The sequence below is a fragment of the Achroia grisella genome, unplaced genomic scaffold (genome assembly GCF_030625045.1).
Source record: "Achroia grisella isolate CSIRO2021 unplaced genomic scaffold, CSIRO_AGI_Agris_v1 utg567, whole genome shotgun sequence".
In the NCBI taxonomy this organism is placed as follows: Eukaryota; Metazoa; Arthropoda; class Insecta; order Lepidoptera; family Pyralidae; genus Achroia; species Achroia grisella.
The window spans coordinates 1,088,856-1,109,665 of NW_026712947.1; the positions used below are offsets into that span (position 1 = coordinate 1,088,856).

At 34.8% G+C, this 20,810-nt stretch overlaps 1 protein-coding gene across 1 annotated transcript; it reads left to right on the forward strand.

Annotated features, from left to right (window-relative positions):
• Positions 1-1,089: 1,089 nt before the first annotated feature.
• On the forward strand, positions 1,090-19,615 carry LOC131848619 (chorion peroxidase). Its single transcript, XM_059198541.1, has 15 exons — positions 1,090-1,207; positions 2,555-2,746; positions 3,490-3,662; positions 9,631-9,769; positions 10,956-11,102; positions 11,452-11,625; positions 12,063-12,259; positions 12,510-12,696; positions 13,264-13,461; positions 14,380-14,524; positions 16,577-16,736; positions 17,416-17,574; positions 18,270-18,474; positions 19,150-19,264; positions 19,546-19,615. The coding sequence occupies exons 1-15, from the start codon at positions 1,090-1,092 to the stop codon at positions 19,613-19,615; spliced, it is 2,379 nt and encodes a 792-aa protein (XP_059054524.1).
• Positions 19,616-20,810: the final 1,195 nt, after the last annotated feature.

The following is a 20,810-nucleotide window of genomic DNA, read 5'->3' on the forward strand; positions in this document are numbered from 1 at the left end:
CATCGTTTGTGTATGATTTTTAGCTTATATTTATTAATGTTCTTTGTAATAAATAGAATAATTATAATTATAAAGTGGTTTTATTTGCTAATGTTAGCTACCTATATATATAGCACATACATAACAATGTTTTTTTGTATAATATATGTATGTATAATATATGTACGTACACATACATACTTATTGGAAAGGTTTTAACATGTACCGTTTGTTTATTTTTATGGATGATAATGAAATAGTGCGCCTGCGCTAACGGTTTATGCTGGCGGCAGGGCACAAGTGGAGTATGATAGGATGAACATGAGGTCAGCTCAGTAAGTCCATCCTGGTAAATTCACCAGGGATTTTTCACTATGGTTTCCAAATAGAACTGCTTGGAATTCAACCTGATATGGTGTATTGCCAGCAATAGGGTTATTAGTACATAAACTTATATGGCAAAATAAAGTTTGCTGGCTGCTAGTATATATGTACTGTATATAAGCTGCGTTTGCAACTTCGTCCGCGTGTTATAATCTAACCCAGAAAAAATATCGGAAAAGTGAAAGTTTCATCTTTCTAGCTTCAAATATGACGAATTTTCATACAAACTTTCATCCTCTAATATATTATACCACTTTAAGAATAATATTTTTACAAACATTGAATGTCATATTTATTTATGTTCAATCAATACTTCAACTCTCCTTTCAACCCCCTACAATTTTTTTTCGCATTAAAATGTAGTTTATCTCCTTTCTCAAGATCTAGACTATCTGTGTATTATATTTCATTTAAATTGGCTAAGTAATTTTGGCGTGAAAGCCAGACAGAGAGCTGACGGAATTACTACTTAGTTACTATGCAGTTATAATATTAGTAAGGATATATTTGTTTGTTAATATAACGTAACTCCATTGTAGGTAGACGCAATAATTTATAACAGCAAGTGTTTTATATCTACCTTCAATATATTAATAGTATGCCATAATTATTTCACTGAATCTCGTTCATTTCAACCAAAGTTCGGTCGCTGTCCGAGTCTGCGCACATTATGTGAATTGTTTTATAATAATATAATTAAAATATACATTTAATTAATTAATTAATATGTTAACATCAGTATTGCGAGTGTCTGTATATGTGATTATAGTTTTGCCTGTTCTAGAAGTGTATTCGAAAAGTGCAGACAAGAATGTAGGCGTCCATTATAAATCAAATGATAAAGGTAATATATTACTTGTTAATGTATTTTTTTAATGGATGAGTATAGAATAGTGTAACAGTATTAGTTAACAGTATATTTATACTTGGGGAGGATCATAAGATATCGATAAAGATTCTTATGGATGCAAATGAAATGATTCACTAAACACTAAAGAAACTTATTGTAAATTTAGTAATGACATATTGTAATTTAAATAATGTAAATTTAATATTGTAATAGGTGAAAACTGTGATTGGTACATTTTATGCTGTAAATAATATAAATGACGAAGTGGAGTAACTTGAAACAGTCATATTCGCTATAAAGTTCAAACTTGTGGCGGCGTGGTGGGCCGTGTCCATGTGCTCCTTCAAATATGGTTGAGTGCAATTATGGCTGGCTCATCCGTCATACTCGTGAACGGGTGCTGCTTGTGAGGACTGGCCTGTTCAGGTTGCGAACTCTGATTAGATATTTTGTTTTTTTGCAATCGCATATGCCGATGGTCACTCTATTCTCCCAAATTTGAAGTTAAATGAATATGTATTATTGTAAATATGTACATTTATTTAAAAAAAATACGAGCTGATTTTCTTGTCAGTTCTTCTCATTTCGAAATCATACCCAACTGACGGTAGATTTGACATATCATAAGAGTCTATAATAGACTTACATGATTAAAGATATTTTGAAATTTGAATTCGCATTGCGCAAACGGTTGACACTGGCGAGGCACCATTGGAGGATAATAAGGTGAGCATGAGGTAAGGTCACTTAGCCCAAGGTGGTAAATTCACCATGAATTTATCACGACGGTTTTCAGGGGGAACCACGTGGAAGTCAACCTGATGTGGTACATTGCTAGCAATGGGGTTATTAGTCTGTCCGTGTGTGTTGAGAATAGTAATTCGCCGGAGGCTATGTGAGAAAAAAAACGGACCATCTGATGGAAACTGGTCTATTGGATTTTTTATTGCCATTGGGTATATATACCATTATACTTCAGTCTCACTAAAAAAACAGTCTATAATTGTATAATAGGTTGTCGTTTATGTTTTTTTAATGTGAAGTCTCCATTTGTGTTTTTTATTTCAATATTTTTTCTTAGCTTTTGCTCTTTTATACCTGATGACCCAGTTTTATAGTCACTCTTGGCATTGAGCATACTCCTTTCCACAACATACACACAACAAGTTGCTAGTCTTTAGGTACGTAGTATAAAGTAAACTAGCTAACGTTGTTATTCACTTAGATCTTATAAACTACGCAACGGACTTCAATGCAGTTTTAGCAATAGAGACAGTGAGTTAAGAAGAAAGTTTATGAAATACATGTATACCCGTGCGAAGAATGGGTGGCTAGTAATAGTAGGAATAAAATATTATACAGGTCATCTCCACAAACAAGATAAACCATGCGACGTGTGTCCTCGGCACGGCAGCTGCGTCCCCAGGGTCCAGTGTCCAGCGCACCTGAGACCCAACTCCTACAACCCTGAGTGTCACCTGGAGAAGACTGATGGGGTGGGAGTGTGCTGTTTTACTGGTAGCAATCATGCAGGTGAGTTTTCTATAGTATACTATATGTCCCGGCAAACGTCATATAATTAATAATTAAATAATTTTGGGTTGTATGTATTTTTTGATGTCACATAATAAAAAAATAGATTATATAAATTTTTGTTGAAAAAATAAAAAACATTTTTGGGGTGAGCCACCCTTAACACTTAGGGGTATAAAAATTAGTTATAAACCTATTCTCAGACCTACTGAATATACATATAAAATTTCATCAAAATCGGTCAAGCCGTTTCGGAGGAGTATAAACACGAAACCTGTGACACGAGAATTTTATATATTAGATTTTGAATAGAATAGAAAATCCTTTATTAAAAAAAAATAAGCACTTGAATAGTCATACTTATTTTTTTTTATCTACCGCTCATTCGGAAAGCAGTCTTATAACAAGAAGAACGAGCAAGAGACTTGCGTGTTGCTCTTTTAAAGAGTTGTTGTAATTTTACATTTTTAAGTTGAAATTTGTGAATACAGCGCTACGATAAGCATTTACCATCAGATGAGCCGTATGCTTCTTTGCTACCATAGTAGTATAAAAAAATAGATAAACTGCCAACCAAATAATGAAATGATATCTACTAGTTACATACTAGCAATATTCTAGTTACATAGGTAACATTGCTATTTCGTTTTATAAGGCGTTAAACTTACTTGCTTACTTTTATTGGCAGTACATGATATGCATGCAATTAAGATAACATTATCTTGTATAATCATTACCATTAGCGGAGTCAGAACTGAAGATCCGTGCAGCCGTGGCAATGAACGCGGAGGATGTGAAGTCAGCCCATCATCAGTCCCGCCAGAAGCTAGAACAGTGGATGAGCAGAGCAGACAAATTATTGGCGCATAGAGATGTGCTGGTCAATGAGACTGCGCCAAGTTTTGCCCACCATTTGGTAATGTATATATTATCTTTGAGACATATTCGACTCAAGCTCTGCGGCGAGATATTGCATCTTTGTGCATTTTCTACCGCATATATCACGGGGAGGGTTCTGAGGAATTGTTCGTATTAATACCAGCTGCTGAGTTTCACCACCGTAACACCCGCCAGAAACTAAAATACCATCCTGATCATCTGGATGAATGGCGGTCTTCCACAGTGGGTTTTCTAGAAGCTTTTTACCACACACAACCACATTGTGGAATCACTTTCCAGCAATGGTATTTCCGAACCAACACGATATTTAACCTTCAAGAAAAGAGCTTGTTTTAAATCAAAGCCTTCTGTATTAATAAAATGTTTATTTATAGAATCTTAAATAACTAACAATATTAATTATAGATATATGAATCATTTGAGCACGTGTGTCTCACTTTTTTAATGACTTTTCTTCGCTCGCTATTTTGACAGTTCACCTGTCATCGCCTTACTTTTCTTTATTTATGGTATGGCCATAGATATATTCAACACGTTGTCTTTTTACAAAAATAAAGAACTATTACGATGCAGCAACAAAACTGAGTAAAATATTCCAACTGAATAGAAGTATTACAAATTTACAATATTAGACAATATAACTTAAAAATAAGCATTTAAACTTTACCCTCTACATAAGGATAACTGATTAAAAGGCTAGCAAACATATTCATTTAGATATGTTGGTTTTCTTGTTTCTCTTTTAGGTCTGCTTGGCTTGTTGTCTGCAGGGGTAGTTGTTTTCTTTATAGGAGAATTGGTCGTTGGTTGAAGAGACGACAATTCATCTTGAGAACTAAAGTAATCTATTGAAGGATCAGCAACTGGTGATGAAAGCACCATAGCTTCTGAAGAAACGATATTTTCGCCAATGTTTTGCACGTCTTCTAAAATGATATTTTCTTGAATATTTGTAGTCATATCAGTGATATCTTGCTTATGGGGTTTATCTAATAAATTTGGTAAAAATGGACGTATGTGTATTAAGTCTCTTCTGTAAGTTGTCCCATTTATATCAACAAGATATGATCGATCTGAAAGAATATCTGCAATTATTCCTGGAGTCCAAGATTTATTTGAAGATGGTTGAATCTGAACTACTACGGGTTGTCCTATTTCTAATGTAGTTGCTTTTTTTGCTTTTTTATCATGAGAGTATTTGATCATTTCCTTGTTACTCTTAATAGTTTCTGCTACATTTTTGATTACATTTGGTTTTAGCAAATCTTTAATAACTGGTAAAAAACCTCTTGTTCTACGTGAAAATAATCTTTGTACAGGACTAGAGTTTATTTTGTTAGGAGTATTTCTTAAGCAATGTAGACTTGACCAGAAATCTTCTCCTCCGCTTTCTGTAGCTTTCAATAGCAGTTTTTTTGCTATTTTTACTGTTGCTTCAGCTTTACCATTTCCTTGAGGGTGATGGGGAGAAGATGTTACTTGTATAAAATTCCATTTTTTACTAAAAGCTGAAAATTCTTGATTGATGAAATTAGTTCCACCGTCCGTAATTACTATTTCTGGCACACCGTGACGTGAAAAATTTCTTTTACAGGCTTCTATTACTGGTTTAGATGATAAATCTTTAAGCTTATCAATTTCAAAAAAATCCGAGTAGTGATCAACCGTTATTAAATATTTTGACTGTTTTCCATTTTCATTGAAGAAGAAAACATCCATAGATATTATTTGGAATGGATATTCAGGTATTTTGTGACTTTGCATAGTAAATTTTTGTTGACTTGGTTGATGTTTTATACATGATGTGCAACCTTTAATTAGGTCCTTAATGTCATTGGACATAGATGGCCAAAAAATTGCATCTCGGGCTAGCTTTAAGGTATTTTCGATTCCTGAATGTGCCTTATGCAGTTTATTTAACATTTTTTCTCTTAAACTTTCAGGTATCACTATAGCCTGGTTTTTTAATATAAGACCGTGGTAAAGAGTTAACTCACTTTTTAAGTTGTAGAATGATTTAATAGCATCGGGAATATCTTTCAAATATTTTGGCCATCCCTGTAATAAATACTTCTTTAGGACTGTCATGTTATGATCGTTCAATGTTGCATTCTCAATTTCTTGAACACAGCTGTCTGATATGGGTAAGTTTTCCAAAGGATTTATTTTTGCTATAATTTTAAATATTTTCATATTTTTTGATTTATCAATATCTTTACAATCTAAATAAAATCGAGATAATGCATCTGCCATAATGTTTTCTTTTCCAGATACAAATTGCAGTTCTAGACTATATCTTTGTAACATTAAAAGCATTGATTGAAGTCTTTTTGGAGCATGAAGAAGAGACTTTTTGAAAATGTTTAATAATGGTTTATGATCTGTCTTAATAATTGTTTTTTTGTTGCCAATAACTAACTGATCAAACCTTGTGCAGGCGAAAACCACTGCGAGGAGTTCCTTTTCAATTTGTGCATATTTCCTTTCAGTGGGTGTCAAGCATCGTGATGCATATGCAACTGGTTGATTTTGCTGGAACAATGCCACACCCAGAGCTCCTTCACTGGAATCACATTCAATGACAAGTGGTTCATTTTTGTTATAATATTTCAATGTTTTTAAGTTACATATTATAGACTTCAGTTTGTCAAACTCTTTTTGGGCTTTTTTATGCCATATCCAAATTGTTTTTTCATCTGTCAAGTGTCTTAGATATAATGATTCACCACTCAGATTAGGGATAAATCTACTAAGATATGTCACAACACCCAGAAACCTTTGTAACTCTTTTTTGTTTTTTGGTATTGGTATGTTTGTGATTGATTCAATTTTAGATGGATCTGGTTGAAGACCTTTATTAGTGAATATATGACCATAATATTTTACAGATGTCTGAAGAAGTTTGGTTTTAGCTTTGTTTAGTTTACAATTGAATTTAACTAATCTGTCAAATAACTGTTTCAAGTTTTTATTATGATCTATGATAGCTTCAGCCATTGTATCTCCAACTCCATACACAAGCAAGTCATCTACTAGCGCTTCTACTCCATTTAATCCTTGAATCATTTCACTCATTTTTATTTGAAAATGATCTGGTGCTGAAGCAATACCAAAGGGGAGAACCTTCCAACGGTACTTACCGAAGGGAGTCCAGAATGTAGTAAGCCTGCTGCTTTTTTCAGATAGCTTTAAATGCCAAAATCCCTTTTTAATGTCTAAGGTAGAGAACACTTTAGCTTTTCCTAGTTCTGGTAATATTTCTTCAATTGTAGTGAACTGATAATTAGGTCTTTGTATAGCCCTATTCAATGGAATGGGATCTAGGCATATTCTAAAATTGTCTTTCTTTTTAATGATTAAAATATTGCTTACCCACTCTGTGTGATTATCTTCTTTAGTGATTACCCCCTCCTCCTCTAATCTTCTCAATTCCTCCTTCAACATTGGTCGCAGTGCTATAGGGACACGTCGAGCCTTCTGAATTACTGGTGGTACTGCATGATCAATTTCTAGATCAATTTCACCTGAAAAACTCCCTCTGCCTTCAAATAGTGATCCATATGTATTTAATATTTTGTTTGTTTCTTCTATGTCATGGGAGTGACTTATAACTTCTTTGCAAAATTTTACAATGCCCATGTGGATGCAAGCCTTACATGACAATAGAGGAATATGATTATCTTCTACAACTTGGAATGTTAGAGAGTAATTGTTTTTATTAGTTTGTGTTTTTAGCATAATATCTATTTCCCCATGCACAGTAATATGGTGTCCACCAAAACTGAACAGATGTTTCTTAGTTGGTCGTATCTTTTGTTTAACATAGTCTTTGCCAAACATTTGTTGGGCATTTTGAAGACCAATAAGACACTCATCAGCAGCTGTATCCAGGAGGCATTCTGTTGTTTTCCATTTATTATTGACTAAATAATTTAGTACACATTTTGCTGCACTTTTATGTGTATTATTTGTAATTTTATTAATAATATACTCAATATCTGTATCCGAATCAGTCAGATCACTGATATCATTGTCAGTCACATTCTTCACCATCTTTATTGATTTCTTTTTTTTGCACACTTTATCCAAATGGTTTCTGCCCTTACAATTTTCACATTGTTTGCCCCAGGCTGGGCATAATTCCTTTTTATATATATGAATATTTCCACAAAATTTACATTTGCCTTTTTTAATCTTTTTTTCTTCTACTTTTTTAATTTCTGAAGTAGATGACACAGACAGATCTTTCATTTGTCTATCAGTGGCTTCAGCTGCACGGCATAAGTTTATAGTTTCTTTTAATGTTAAGTTATCTCTCTTTAACAATTCTTTTTTTAATGATATGTCTCTTAATCCTAAAACAATTTTATCTCTTAACATTTCCTCTTTAAATATTTTATAGTCGCAATCTTCGATTAATTTTAATAAATCTGCATGGAATACTTCAAAATTTTCATACTGCATTTGTTCTCTGCTTAAAAATATATATCTATTGTATATGATGTTTTTTTTAGGTACCATTTTTGAGCTTATGCTATGTAGTATATCTTCAGCCGTTTTTGTTTGTTTGTCTATGTCTGTAATTCCGAAATTACCATATTTTTTTAAAGCTTCCTCACCTATGGCACTAAATAATATACTAACTTTTCTTGGTTCTTGGTCGGCCGACCATTCCTCCATTTGTGTAGCGCGACAATAGTTTTTCCATGACGAATAAAAAGTTTTGAATGCATCTTCAGGATCTATATTTGTTTTTATTGGTGATGGCCATGGTACATTTATATTTTGCGCCGGTCCCGGTTGCGGATTTTGTATGAGTCTTGCGATTTGTTCCTGCATAGACCTCAAGAGCACAGTTTGTTGTTCAACTATATTTGCTAGAGATGTGTCCATTGTGCTCAAATTTCCGCTGCCACCATGTTTTAAATCAAAGCCTTCTGTATTAATAAAATGTTTATTTATAGAATCTTAAATAACTAACAATATTAATTATAGATATATGAATCATTTGAGCACGTGTGTCTCACTTTTTTAATGACTTTTCTTCGCTCGCTATTTTGACAGTTCACCTGTCATCGCCTTACTTTTCTTTATTTATGGTATGGCCATAGATATATTCAACAGAGCTTATTCTTTTTAAAAGGCCGACAACGTACTTGCAATTCCCCTGGTGTTGCGGGTGCTAATGGGCGGCGGTAATCACTTACCATCAGGTAAGCCGCGTGCTCGTTTGTCCCTTGTGTTTTAAAAGAAATGTATGTTTATTTGCCGATTAATTTTGCCATAGACATGACTGGCCGTATGCTTGTTTACCACCATCGTAGTATAAAATAAATAGACTTTGTAAAAAGTGTGCTTGGGTAGATAATAATAATAATCTCTGGACAATTCACACAGCGCCGCCCAAGTTAAGGTTGCTAAAGCTTGTGTTATGGGCACTAGACAACTGATACAAATACTTAGATATATTTTTGTTCGTAAATACATACATATTATATACAGAAAACACCCAGAGCGATATAAAAAATCATATTCACTAATACAAATGTTTGTGCCGTGCCAGGAATCGAATTGAGTAAGGCCGATGCTAAATCACCGAGGCTATTAAATAGATAAATAAATTCTTTATACGCCAATTAAACATTCTAATATTTTTCTATACCATAATCTATATATATGTAAATAAAATTGGAGTGTCAGTTTGTAATATTCAAATAATCGTTTTTTACTACATGCATATGAATATAAATACGGTACATACACCAAAATAACATTTTTTACCATTTTTGTCTGTCTATCTGTCTGTTTGATTGTTCCAGCTAATCTCTGAAATAGATGGACTGATTTTGACGGGACTTTTATTGGCAGGTGGATGTAGAGGAATAAGGAGTAACTTAGCCTACTTTTATTTTAGAAAAATTGTATATTGAAAAGATTACTGAAATAGTACTTCAATAATGTTTGTATGTTCAATTGTTACACAGTCAGTCATGACGTCAGATGAGCGAGCTGAGAAGTTGGGCCTCGGCGGGCTGCTCAATCTGTTCGCTGCGCAGGAGTTGAAGTCGCGACAGGCGATATCTGACGACCAACTGTCTCTGGGACTCACTGAGCATACGGATGGTGAGATAACACGAGGATATCTGTATTGGTTTTACTATTATTCATTTATATTTATATACTTACTACAGTGTGAAACTGTTTGTATCCCAAATAAAAATAATGTATTAAATAACTAGCTGTGCCTGCGACTTCGTTCGCGTGGACTAGACGACAAGTGACGATTATTCATATAAACTTTCATACCCTATTTTATTTTACTGTCTATTTTTAAAAATTTTTAATTTCATACGTATTTATACTTAAGCAACAGCCTATAAAGTAAGATTTTAGATTGTAGGTATAAAAATGATGATAGTTCCATACAGCAATTACCTTGCATTCCTCATAACCGTTTTTTGGAATTAAAATGTAGCCTATGTTCTTTCTCAGGGTCTAGACTATTTGTGTACCAAATTTCATTTAAATCGGCTCAGTAGTTTTGGAGTGAAAGGGTGACAGATAAATTTTGTAAGACCAATACTGTAATATAACCCAAAGCAATGACTGTAAATTTTTTTGTCTGTTTGTCTGTACGTTTGAGCACGCTAATCTCAGACCAAATCGTTTAACGCGTTTAAACAATTTGGATGCTGTTTTTACTGATTATAAGTTTTTCTTTTAATTTTGTGTATATTTTACTCCAATTGATTTACAAAAAACTTTAAACTATTGTAATTCCGAGTAGATATAAATAATATGAATACATATATTTAATATATACAATGTTATGACAAATAAACATATAAAATATATTTAGAAAACATTCATATAAATATAAACAATCAATTACCCACAACATGGAAATCTATTTCACGACCTTCTCAAATAATAAATACTCACATATTATCACTAGCTTTTGCCCGCGGTTTGGCTCGCATTAATTTATCCCCTTAGGGGTGGAATTTATCAAAATCCTTTCTATAGGGATGTCTACGTCATAGTAGCTTTAGGCATGCAAAGTCTCAGCCCCATCGGTTTAAAATTGACAAAGTTTCATACAAACTTTCATCTCCTATTTTATCCCCTTGGGCGTAGAAATAATCAAAATCCTTTCATGTACATTATTACGTCATAACATCTACCTGCATGCCAATTTTCAGCTCAATCCGTCCAGTGGTTTGGGCTGTGCGTTGATAGATCACTATGCCAGTCAGTCACCTTTGAGTTATATATATTTAGTATATTTAGATTAATTTATTCTCAAAAGGACCGTTCTGTCCACCACCAATGTCCTGCCCTACGCCTGCTAGCCGATACAGAAGTATTGGTGGTGAATGTAACAACGCCGTCCATACTAACTGGGGAGCCATACATTCTGGTTACGAGAGACTGCTGCCACCTGACTACAGTGATGGTAAGTTAATATCTCTTTTTGTTGAGTTATGGTAAATGTAACAACGCCGTCTATCCTAACTAGGGAGCCATACACTCTGGTTACGGGAGACTGCTGCCACCTGACTATAGTGATGGTAAGTTTATCTCTTTTTGTTAAGTGATGGTAAATGTAACAACGCCGTCCATCCTGTCTGGGTAGCCATCCACTGTGGTTACGAGAGACTCTGCCACCTGACTACAGTGATGGTAAGTTCAATATCTCTTTTTGTTGAGTTATGGTAAATGTAACAACGCCGTCCATCCTAACTGGGGAACCATCAACTCTGGTTACTCTGGTTACAGAATATTATGAGTGTACATTGTTTTAGGTACTTGGGCAATGCGGGTCTCCACAATTGGTCAACCGCTCCCGAGCGCGCGTACTGTCAGTGCAGCCCTAATATTAGACGCCAGTCATCCTAGTCACACACACAACCTCATATTCATGCAGTTTGGGCAGTTCATTGCCCATGATACCACAGCGGGCGTCATCTTCACTATTGGTGAGTAATTGGATACTTCCATTATTATTGTCAGTTATAGAATAGAATTCATTTATTTCAACACACCACAACGCAATAATGAAGACGTTTACAGCAAACAAATAAAGAAATGACTAGTAAATGTACATTTCACAATAAACAACAGTTACAACCACATATTAGATCAGATTAGAACAAACTAAAATGCGCAGGTTGTCTATAGAGAGCATCGTTCACCGCCGCGCCGCTGTGAATGCTATTATGGGTCTCTTATACAGACGCCATATCTGTGTAATAGGACCTATCACAATATTATGTCGTGCTGTGTGTACTATATTAACGGCATAATTTTGAACATTTAGTGAACCACGAAAAAGAAAAAGAGTATTATCTTTTTACTAATTATAGGTATAAATAATGACCGTGTCAATTTTAAAACGCATTATAATTTTACCCAGGTAATGGCAGCGCCATATCATGCTGCTCCGGCGATGGCGAGGCCTTCTTGCCTACAGAACTTCAGCACTGGGCTTGTGCTCCCATCACTGCTGATCCTGCCGATGATTTCTATGGTCAATTTCGTCATCAATGTCTGAACTTCGTTAGGACTCAATTGGCCCCGGCAAGCGACTGTTCCGTTGGTTATGCAAAGCAGGTTTGATTTTTGAAATGTCTTTTCTGCTTAAATTTTCTCACAACTTTTCGATTTCTCAATTTGGGGTTCTTCAAAATTGCGTTTTCTAAATTCAGTAACTCTTATTTGTCCCGCGTCCCCGCGTAAAATTTCATTTTTAATAACAAAATTTTATGTGATGATCATCCAAGAAAGTTGGGGTTCTGGATTATATAATATTTTACACGACTTTGTAACCACTCTAACCTCCGACCCCTTGTTATGCTTTCAGATGAATGGTGCAACTCACTTCCCTGATTTGTCTCACCTGTATGGGAGCTCTGAGGATAAGTTCAGACTACTACGGGCTCCCGGTGGATTAATGAACACATTCAATGATTACGGAAGGGAACTGCCTCCTCTCACAGAAAGAAAGGAATGTCTCTCGTCTAAAGAGGGTGCTGCTTGTTTTGAATCAGGTAATTTTTAGTTGTATCCTCTACAATACATCTGCACTACAGTAGAGTGCAGTACTACGTGCCTTTAGAGAGACCTATGTCTGGACATAGGTCTCTTCAAAGGACGCCATTGGGCACGATCTTTAGCCTTTGTAATCCGCGATCTTTAGTATGTTGTCGCTCCAACTCGCTTAGCTGTGGGGCGTCCTATGCTACGTTTATATTTAAGTTGTATATGTTATATAAAATCCGGTGCTTATATGACGGCATCGGTGGTCTAGCGATTTAGCATACCGCTTTACTACCGAGGGTCTCAGGTTTGTCTCCTCGATTACGATTTCCTGTTGAATCGGTCTGTTTGTTTTTTATGTATTTACAAAAAAAAATACATCCAATTATTTATATCAGTTATCTAGTACCCATAACATAAGCTCTGCTTAGTTTGGGATTAAATTATTACTTTAGTAGTCTCAGCTTAACACGCACAATGGCCTGTATTCAAGGTAAAATGCGGAAAACGGAGTTGTTTTTGCAAATTTTGAACTAATTCTATAAAAATTAAATTAATGTTCTTTTCTAATTCCATAGGAGACAGCCATGGCAACCAAATAATCTCATTAACGGTCTTTCATGCATTATGGACGAGAGAACACAATCGGGTGGCGCGAGCTCTCGGAAGACTCAACCCAAACTGGAGTGAAGACGTCATATTTCTGGAGGCAAGGCGTATACTGCAAGCCGAGTATCAGCATATCATTTACAATGAATACTTACCTTTGCTTCTAGGTGAATTTTTCTATCTAATTGACATGACAAACAAACTGATGAAAAGTGTTGACTGTCGCTTATATACATGAACTAGCTTTTGGCTTCGCTCGCCTTTATTTATCCCCTTAGGGGTGGAATTTATCAAAATCCTTTCTTAAGGGATGCCTACATCATAGTAGATTTATGCATGCAAAGTCTCAGCCCGATCGGATTAAAATTAACAAAGTTTCATATGAACTTTCATCCCCTATTTTAACCTCTTGGGGGTAGAATTAATCAAAATACTTTCTTAGCGCATTCCAAATTTCAGCCTGATCTGTCCAGTGGTTTGGGCTCTGCGTTCATAGATCACTATGTCAGTCAGTCCCTTTTGAGTTATATATATTTAGATAGCACCGTCATGTATTGTGACGCCGGTAGTCACATGATAACCGTTCATGTACATAGACGACGGTTACCGTTTACCATCAGGTGGACCGTCAGCTGGTATGCCGTTCTAATTATATATGAAAATAAAGTTTTAATCAGTCCCCAACAATTTCATTTTTTCAATTTCTGGTCAGTTCTTTTGTCAAACTACATTCCAAACTGCCGATGTTTAAGTGACTTTTTTTTACTACGATGGTGTCAAGTATACCGTTCTTTTGAGGGTATACGGTGACTGTAGCCTATGGACCTGAAATACTAAGGGTCATGTGCGCTTTACAGACCCTTAAGAAACTTTAATATACCCTTCCTGAAAACGCCATGCTGTATTCTCGCTAGAAAACCTTGGCAGGTAGTTCATTCCACAATCTAAGTGTACGCGGGAGGAAGCTCTTCTGAAACTGCACTGTTCGAGACCAGTTGAGTTCTAGTGGGGATGAATTCCCTGGCAATGGCGAGCAGTGCAATGATAAATGGAAAAAAGTTTTGATTTATGTATGTCATTTTCAGGACCTGAGCTGGTTCAAGTATTTCGTCTGTCACCATCTTTGGGATATGCCTCGTGTTACGACCCCAACGTGAATCCATCTCTCACTGCAGAGTTTGCGACCGCTGCTATGAGATTCGGACATTCCGTTGTAGACAATAATATTATGTAAGTTTATCGAGTAGAAGAAACTTGCGTGTTGCTTTTTCAATAAATGTTAGGAACATACACATTAATAAGGAAGAGGCATGTGGTAATCAACGTAGAAATCGTCTCATAAAATAATAAAACTTATTCTATGTGCAATCAGATAATCATGTCAGCACTATGATTTTCAAGTTGGGTTTTATGTATATATATACTAGCTGATCTCGCAAACGGTGTTTTGCCATATAAATTAAAATCGTTTATAAAAAAAATAGGGATTGGTGATAGAAGGGTAAAAATTTAGGGTTGTATGTATTTTTTAATGTCACATAAATTGTAATGGGAGGGGACGCCCTAAGAAAAGATGGATGGATTGTGTGAAAGATGATATGAATAAAAGAAGAGTATGTTCAGATATGACGACCGATAGAGAGCAGTGGAAGAGAATGACATAATGCGCCGACCACAAATAATGGGATAAAGGCAAGGCAATGATAATAACATAAAAAAATGAAAATTTTATACAAATTAAAAAAAAAATGTTAGGGGGGACAACCCTTATCACTTAGGGGTATGAAAATAGATAGTAGCCGATTCTCAGAACCTACTGAATATGCATATAAAATTTCATAACAATCGATCAAGTCGTTTCTGAGGAGTATGGTAACTAACATTGTGACACGAGAATTTTAAATCTATACATATAAATAAAATTGGAGTGTCTGTTTGTAATATTGAAGTAATTGTTTATTACTACATGTATATGAACATAAACACGGTACATATACCAAAATAACATTATTAAAATTATTTCCTGTCTGTCAGTCTTACTGTTTATTCCGGCTTATCTCTGAAATGGCTGAACCGATTTTGGCGGGACTTTTTTTGGCAGGTAGCAGATGTAAAAAGGAGTAGCTTAGGCTACTTTTATTTTAGAAAAATAAAGTTAAATTCCACGCGGACGATGTCACGAGTACAGCTAATATAAAATTTATTATAGTTATATAATAGTTATTTCTTTTTCCATTCAAATAAAGACATTCACTATCGTTTATTTGAAAAAAGCTGACGAAGTTGCGGGTAAAACTAGTTTTATGTACATTGTATCGAAGAAATGTGGTTAAACATTAGTCACATTGTCGATTGGCATTTAAATGATTTCCTCGTATTGCGCCGGCGCCAATGGTTTCACTGCAAGTAACGTGTGATTAGAAAACTAGCTAATTACGTATTACCAGGATTAATAGATTCGAAAGGGACCTCTTAATATTACTAGACGATTCCCGCACGACTACTCGAGCTGAAAGTTTTTGAATAGAATAGAAAATCCTTTATTCAAATTAACTTAATATAAGCACTTTTGAGTAGTCATAGGGATGACCCTATGACTACTCAAAAGTGCTATAAGCGGTAGATTAAAAAATTATTTCATAGTTATTTTTTAAATCCTTTATTCAAATTAACTTAATATAAGCACTTTTGTGCTAAAAAGTGCTATAAGCGGTAGATTAAAAAATAACTATGAAGTAATTTTCTAATCTACCGCTTATTCGGAAAGCTGTCTCATTACAAGAAGAACGATAATGAAACTTACGTGATGATCTTTCAAATAAATAACCCGGGACAATTACCACAGCGCCATCTAGTCCTACGGTATGCAGAGCCTGTGTTATGGGCACTAGACAACTGATATAAATACTTATTTCTCTCTTACTCGCAGGCCTGTATTGTAGAGACTGGAGTGACTTATTATTCTGTCCATTTTACATGTTTACCCTTTGTATTAATGGCTATTTGAAAAATGGAACTTGTGTGTAAAATGTAGGGAATAAATTTGTGTAAAGTTTGTGGATGTACATATAATCGAAGTATGTATATTGTTTATTTATTAAATCTTTTATGCACAAATACACAATATAGATGCATATGGCGGCTTTAACACAATGAGGTATTTTCTCCCAGTCAACCATTGGGCAAACAGAGATCTATGTGGAAAGTGCATTAAAAAAAAATATTGTGCAGATATATTCAATAGTTTCAGTAAAATTTCAAAAATGCCATGTAAATTTCTAGGATACCAAACTCGAAGACTGGGGCTGTTTACGAAACTATATTCATACCAGAGGTGATGTTCCAGCCGGCCAGGATGAGGCTCAAGCAGTTCCTAGACCGGTTACTGATCGGCCTCACTTGGCAGCCGATGCAGTCTGTCGATCCATTTGTCACTGAAGGGGTAAGTTTTTTAGATCAGATTACCTATTGAATATTTTTTCTTGTAACACGCGGACGAAGTCGCGGACACAGCTTTACATAGTATAAAACAAATCGCTGTCGTTGTCTGTCCGTCCCTATGTATGCTTAAATCTTTAAAACTACACAATGGATTTTGAAGAGGTTTTTTTAATAGTAAGAGTTATTCTAAAGAATGGTTTATATATATAACACATATTGTACACCCGTGCGAAGCCGGGGTGAGTAATATAATTGTAATTAAGATGGAAGTCCTATTGCTATTAATAATAGTAATAACCTAGTACAATTAGCACAGCGCCATCTAGTCCAAAACTAATCTAAGCATTTATTATAAATACATAATTGATGAAAATACTCAAATGCCATTCCAATGCAAAATCCGTTGTAAATACATACATAATACACATAAAAACCCAGATCTATCCGCACATTCATAATACTAAATCCTAATGTTTGAATTTGTAACGTGCAAGAATCGAACCCGCGAGCTAATAAATAATCTTCACAGTTTAAAGACTATAATAGAAAATCTTATATATATATATATAGAAAATCTAAGAATTGTGTATTGAATACCGAGAGTTAGGTATTGAATATCAAGTGTTGACTATTGAATATTTACAAATGTGTATTGAATATGTTATGTATTGTTCCTTTAGTTAACACGATACCTGTTCCATGGGGGAAATCCGTTCGGTTTGGACTTAGCATCCATCAATATCCAACGAGGTCGAGATTACGGCATTCGATCTTACAACGAGTACAGGAGACTTTGTGGTCTGGAGCCGTATGTGGACTTCAAGCAGTTCTCACCCAGTGTAAGTATATAATATTATATGTATGTTATCGACAGATGTACCTACAACATAATTTCAATTTAATATATTGGATCCATGTTCAGTACCTCTGCATTATATGTTTCTACCGCGAAAGGTCTTGCTATGTACTACAGATGTCCCGGCATTTGATTATTTTTGACTAGACATTATTTTATTAGATGATGTAATGCCTCTATCGAGGCATCCTTAATACTTAAGCATTGTAATTGACAATATGAAAAAGTACTCGGCCGATATCTTTTAAAAAATCAGGACCAAGCTGGTTTCAATCTATAAGAACATAGGCTATATTCCAAGCGGGTAGTTCCTATACAGTTAGTAATACATCCCTGTAGAGTGGATTCTTATCAATATAGACTCGAAGCCCAAATGCTAGCAATGTGTCATGTCAGGCCAACTTCCATGCAGTTACTGGAAACCGTCGCGGTTGATTCCAGGTGCATGTTGATTCCAGTGAATTAATATGCACCTTTTCTCATCTCGAAATCTTAAACAAAACTGACAACTGAAAACTGACGTTAGACTGAACATATGTATTATAAGAGTCTGTAATAGAGCGATTATGAATAAAGATATTTTGAATTTGAAATCTTTCACTAGTGTTATTCACCCGTTAGTGCAGATGCGTGGACCATTCACAGTACCAAAAAAGTGAAATATTTTTTTTGCCATAGGCTGCGCAAAGGCTTTCGTCTGTATATTCAAATCCTGAAGATATAGATCTTTGGGTGGGCGGACTTCTGGAAGGAGAAGTGGATGGGGGCGTGGTAGGTCCTACTTTCGCCTACATTTTGGCTGATCAATTCAACAGAATCAAGAGAGGCGATAAGTATTTTTATGAGAATGGACCTGATGTAAACCCGGGGGCATTTACACCAAGTAAGTTAATAGTATTACTATTTTTTATAGCATATGGGACAAACGAACTTGCGTATCACCTGATGATAAATAATATCGCGGCGGTACAGCTCATGAATATCTGCAATAATAGGGAAATTGCAATTGAGTTGCCGGTATTTCAAGAAGGATTATTCTCTTTTCTTTACGGTTTCAATATCAAATCGATTCGAAAATATCATTGCTGGAAGGTGATTCCACAATGTGGTTGTGCGTGGCAAAAAGTTTCGAGTAAACCGCACTGTGGAGGACCGCCATTTATCCAAATGATTAGAATGGTATTTTACCTTCTGGCGGGGAGTGCGATGGTAAAATTTAGCAGCTGGTATTAATCCAAACAATTCCTCCTTATTCTCCGTGATATAGGTAAAAATGAACTGAGATGCCGTGATATGTCTCGTCGCAAAGCCAATGGGTATGGTTTTTCGAAGTAGTCTAATGCTGTTGGCCGCCGCGGCGCCTATGACTTTTACAACACCACTAAACGATAGATGGCGAATTTCGAAAGGCACTTAAAACCGAGGAAAGGACATTTGGAGCGGCTGAAGGGTAACTCCTACCTGACGCATACGACTTTAGTCTGAGGGTAGCGCTAAGGGTTCGAAATTTAAATAAATATATTACCAATCAACACTAACAAGGATCTTCCCATTGCAGGTCAATTAGCGGAGATTAAAAAGGTGACATTGTCTCGAATAATCTGCGACAACCGAGATGGAATCGAGTTAGTAGCACAACCACCTAACGCTTTCTTAAGAGGCGATCTACCTGGGTATGTATTGGATGAGAGCATATCTAAATTAACATAGTTGGTATCAAACATTATTTCTAACCAAAAGCCTGGTTGCCATTCGAAATATAAAAAATGTTGCGGGGTATATTTGAACGATACATGGCTCTGTTACGTGTGTCTCGTATGAGTTTTGCTTGTTGATTTAATTTCAGATTTTAATGCACGACTTTTAGGATCCACAACTAGATTCTAAACCATAGACAAAGTTCTCACTTAATGTATTTGGGATTTCTTTTTCTATTTTATGAATTGGTTTCCAGGAATGAAGCTGTGCCCTGTGATAGTCCTCTCATCCCAGCTATGGATCTAAGTAGATTTAAGGAAATTTAAACCTTATGTACATTAACTACAAAGTATCAAATATTCTGTGAACAAACGTGTTACTTAATACATAAATGACCAACAATCCACTGAATAGAGAAAGACTTTTAACATCATTTTCATCATATTCATTACTTCATCACAATTGGCCGAAATGGTATGAATTTTATAATTGTTTTTTGAACTGAAATTCAATAATATATCTAGTTCTTAATGTTTATTTCTAATACGGTTTCTTAATTTTCTTTCGAGTATTCTTTTGCGATCGTTTAGTTTATTTTGATTTCAAATGAATTGTAATGATTTCTGCACTTGTTTTTTAATAACATCATCAGCTGTGATTTTATGATCATTATTATAACTGTCTCTGTTGCAAAAGTGTTCTTTATCGGATTTTTAATTGAGTATGATTTTGCATGTATCACCTTTTGCAACATAGTCAAGCTCTGTGATTGTGTTTAATGATTGAGTTGATTGTTTTATGTATATTACTCAAGTCTTTTGACTGTTTCATACTGTCCAATAAATGTAATAAATACATATAAATACTTATATGTTTCATCTAGTTTCACACTGAAGCCCGATCAGTGAGTAACTAGATATTATTTACAAGAGAAATGGTCAAAAGATTTGAGTTTTACATTAATTTCTTATTGCATATCAAGTGCCTATTATTCTTCTTCTTAATTTCCTTGTTATTGGATTTCATTTCAAATTGGTTCAGTATTGGGCCTGATTCAATGATTTTTTCTGATATAAAAAATCCACGAGTCAGGAGTTAATATTGGTAACTGTGATTAAGTTTTGATAATGTATTCTTGGGGTTGAAGATAACAGAAAATGTTTTTTGTCACAGAAATCCGTAATGTTTTAGGTGAATAAAGTTGAATAAAAATATAATATAGCATAAAATAGAATACAACACATAATAGAATACAATATAAAATAGAATACTACACATAATAGAATACGACATAAAATAGAACAGTTGTATAAACAAAATGCAACAGGGTGGCAAAGGCGGTGGTAAGGTAGATTTTTATATGTTTTCATTGAGCACCAGTATTTTATATTTTGATATTTTGTAAATAAGAATGTGCATTTTTTTAAGATATTTGATTTAAAAATCAATTCGTATTATCTTGTACAGGGTGATTATATATTATTATTATATGTTCCTTATTAATAATTGGTATGATTGTAA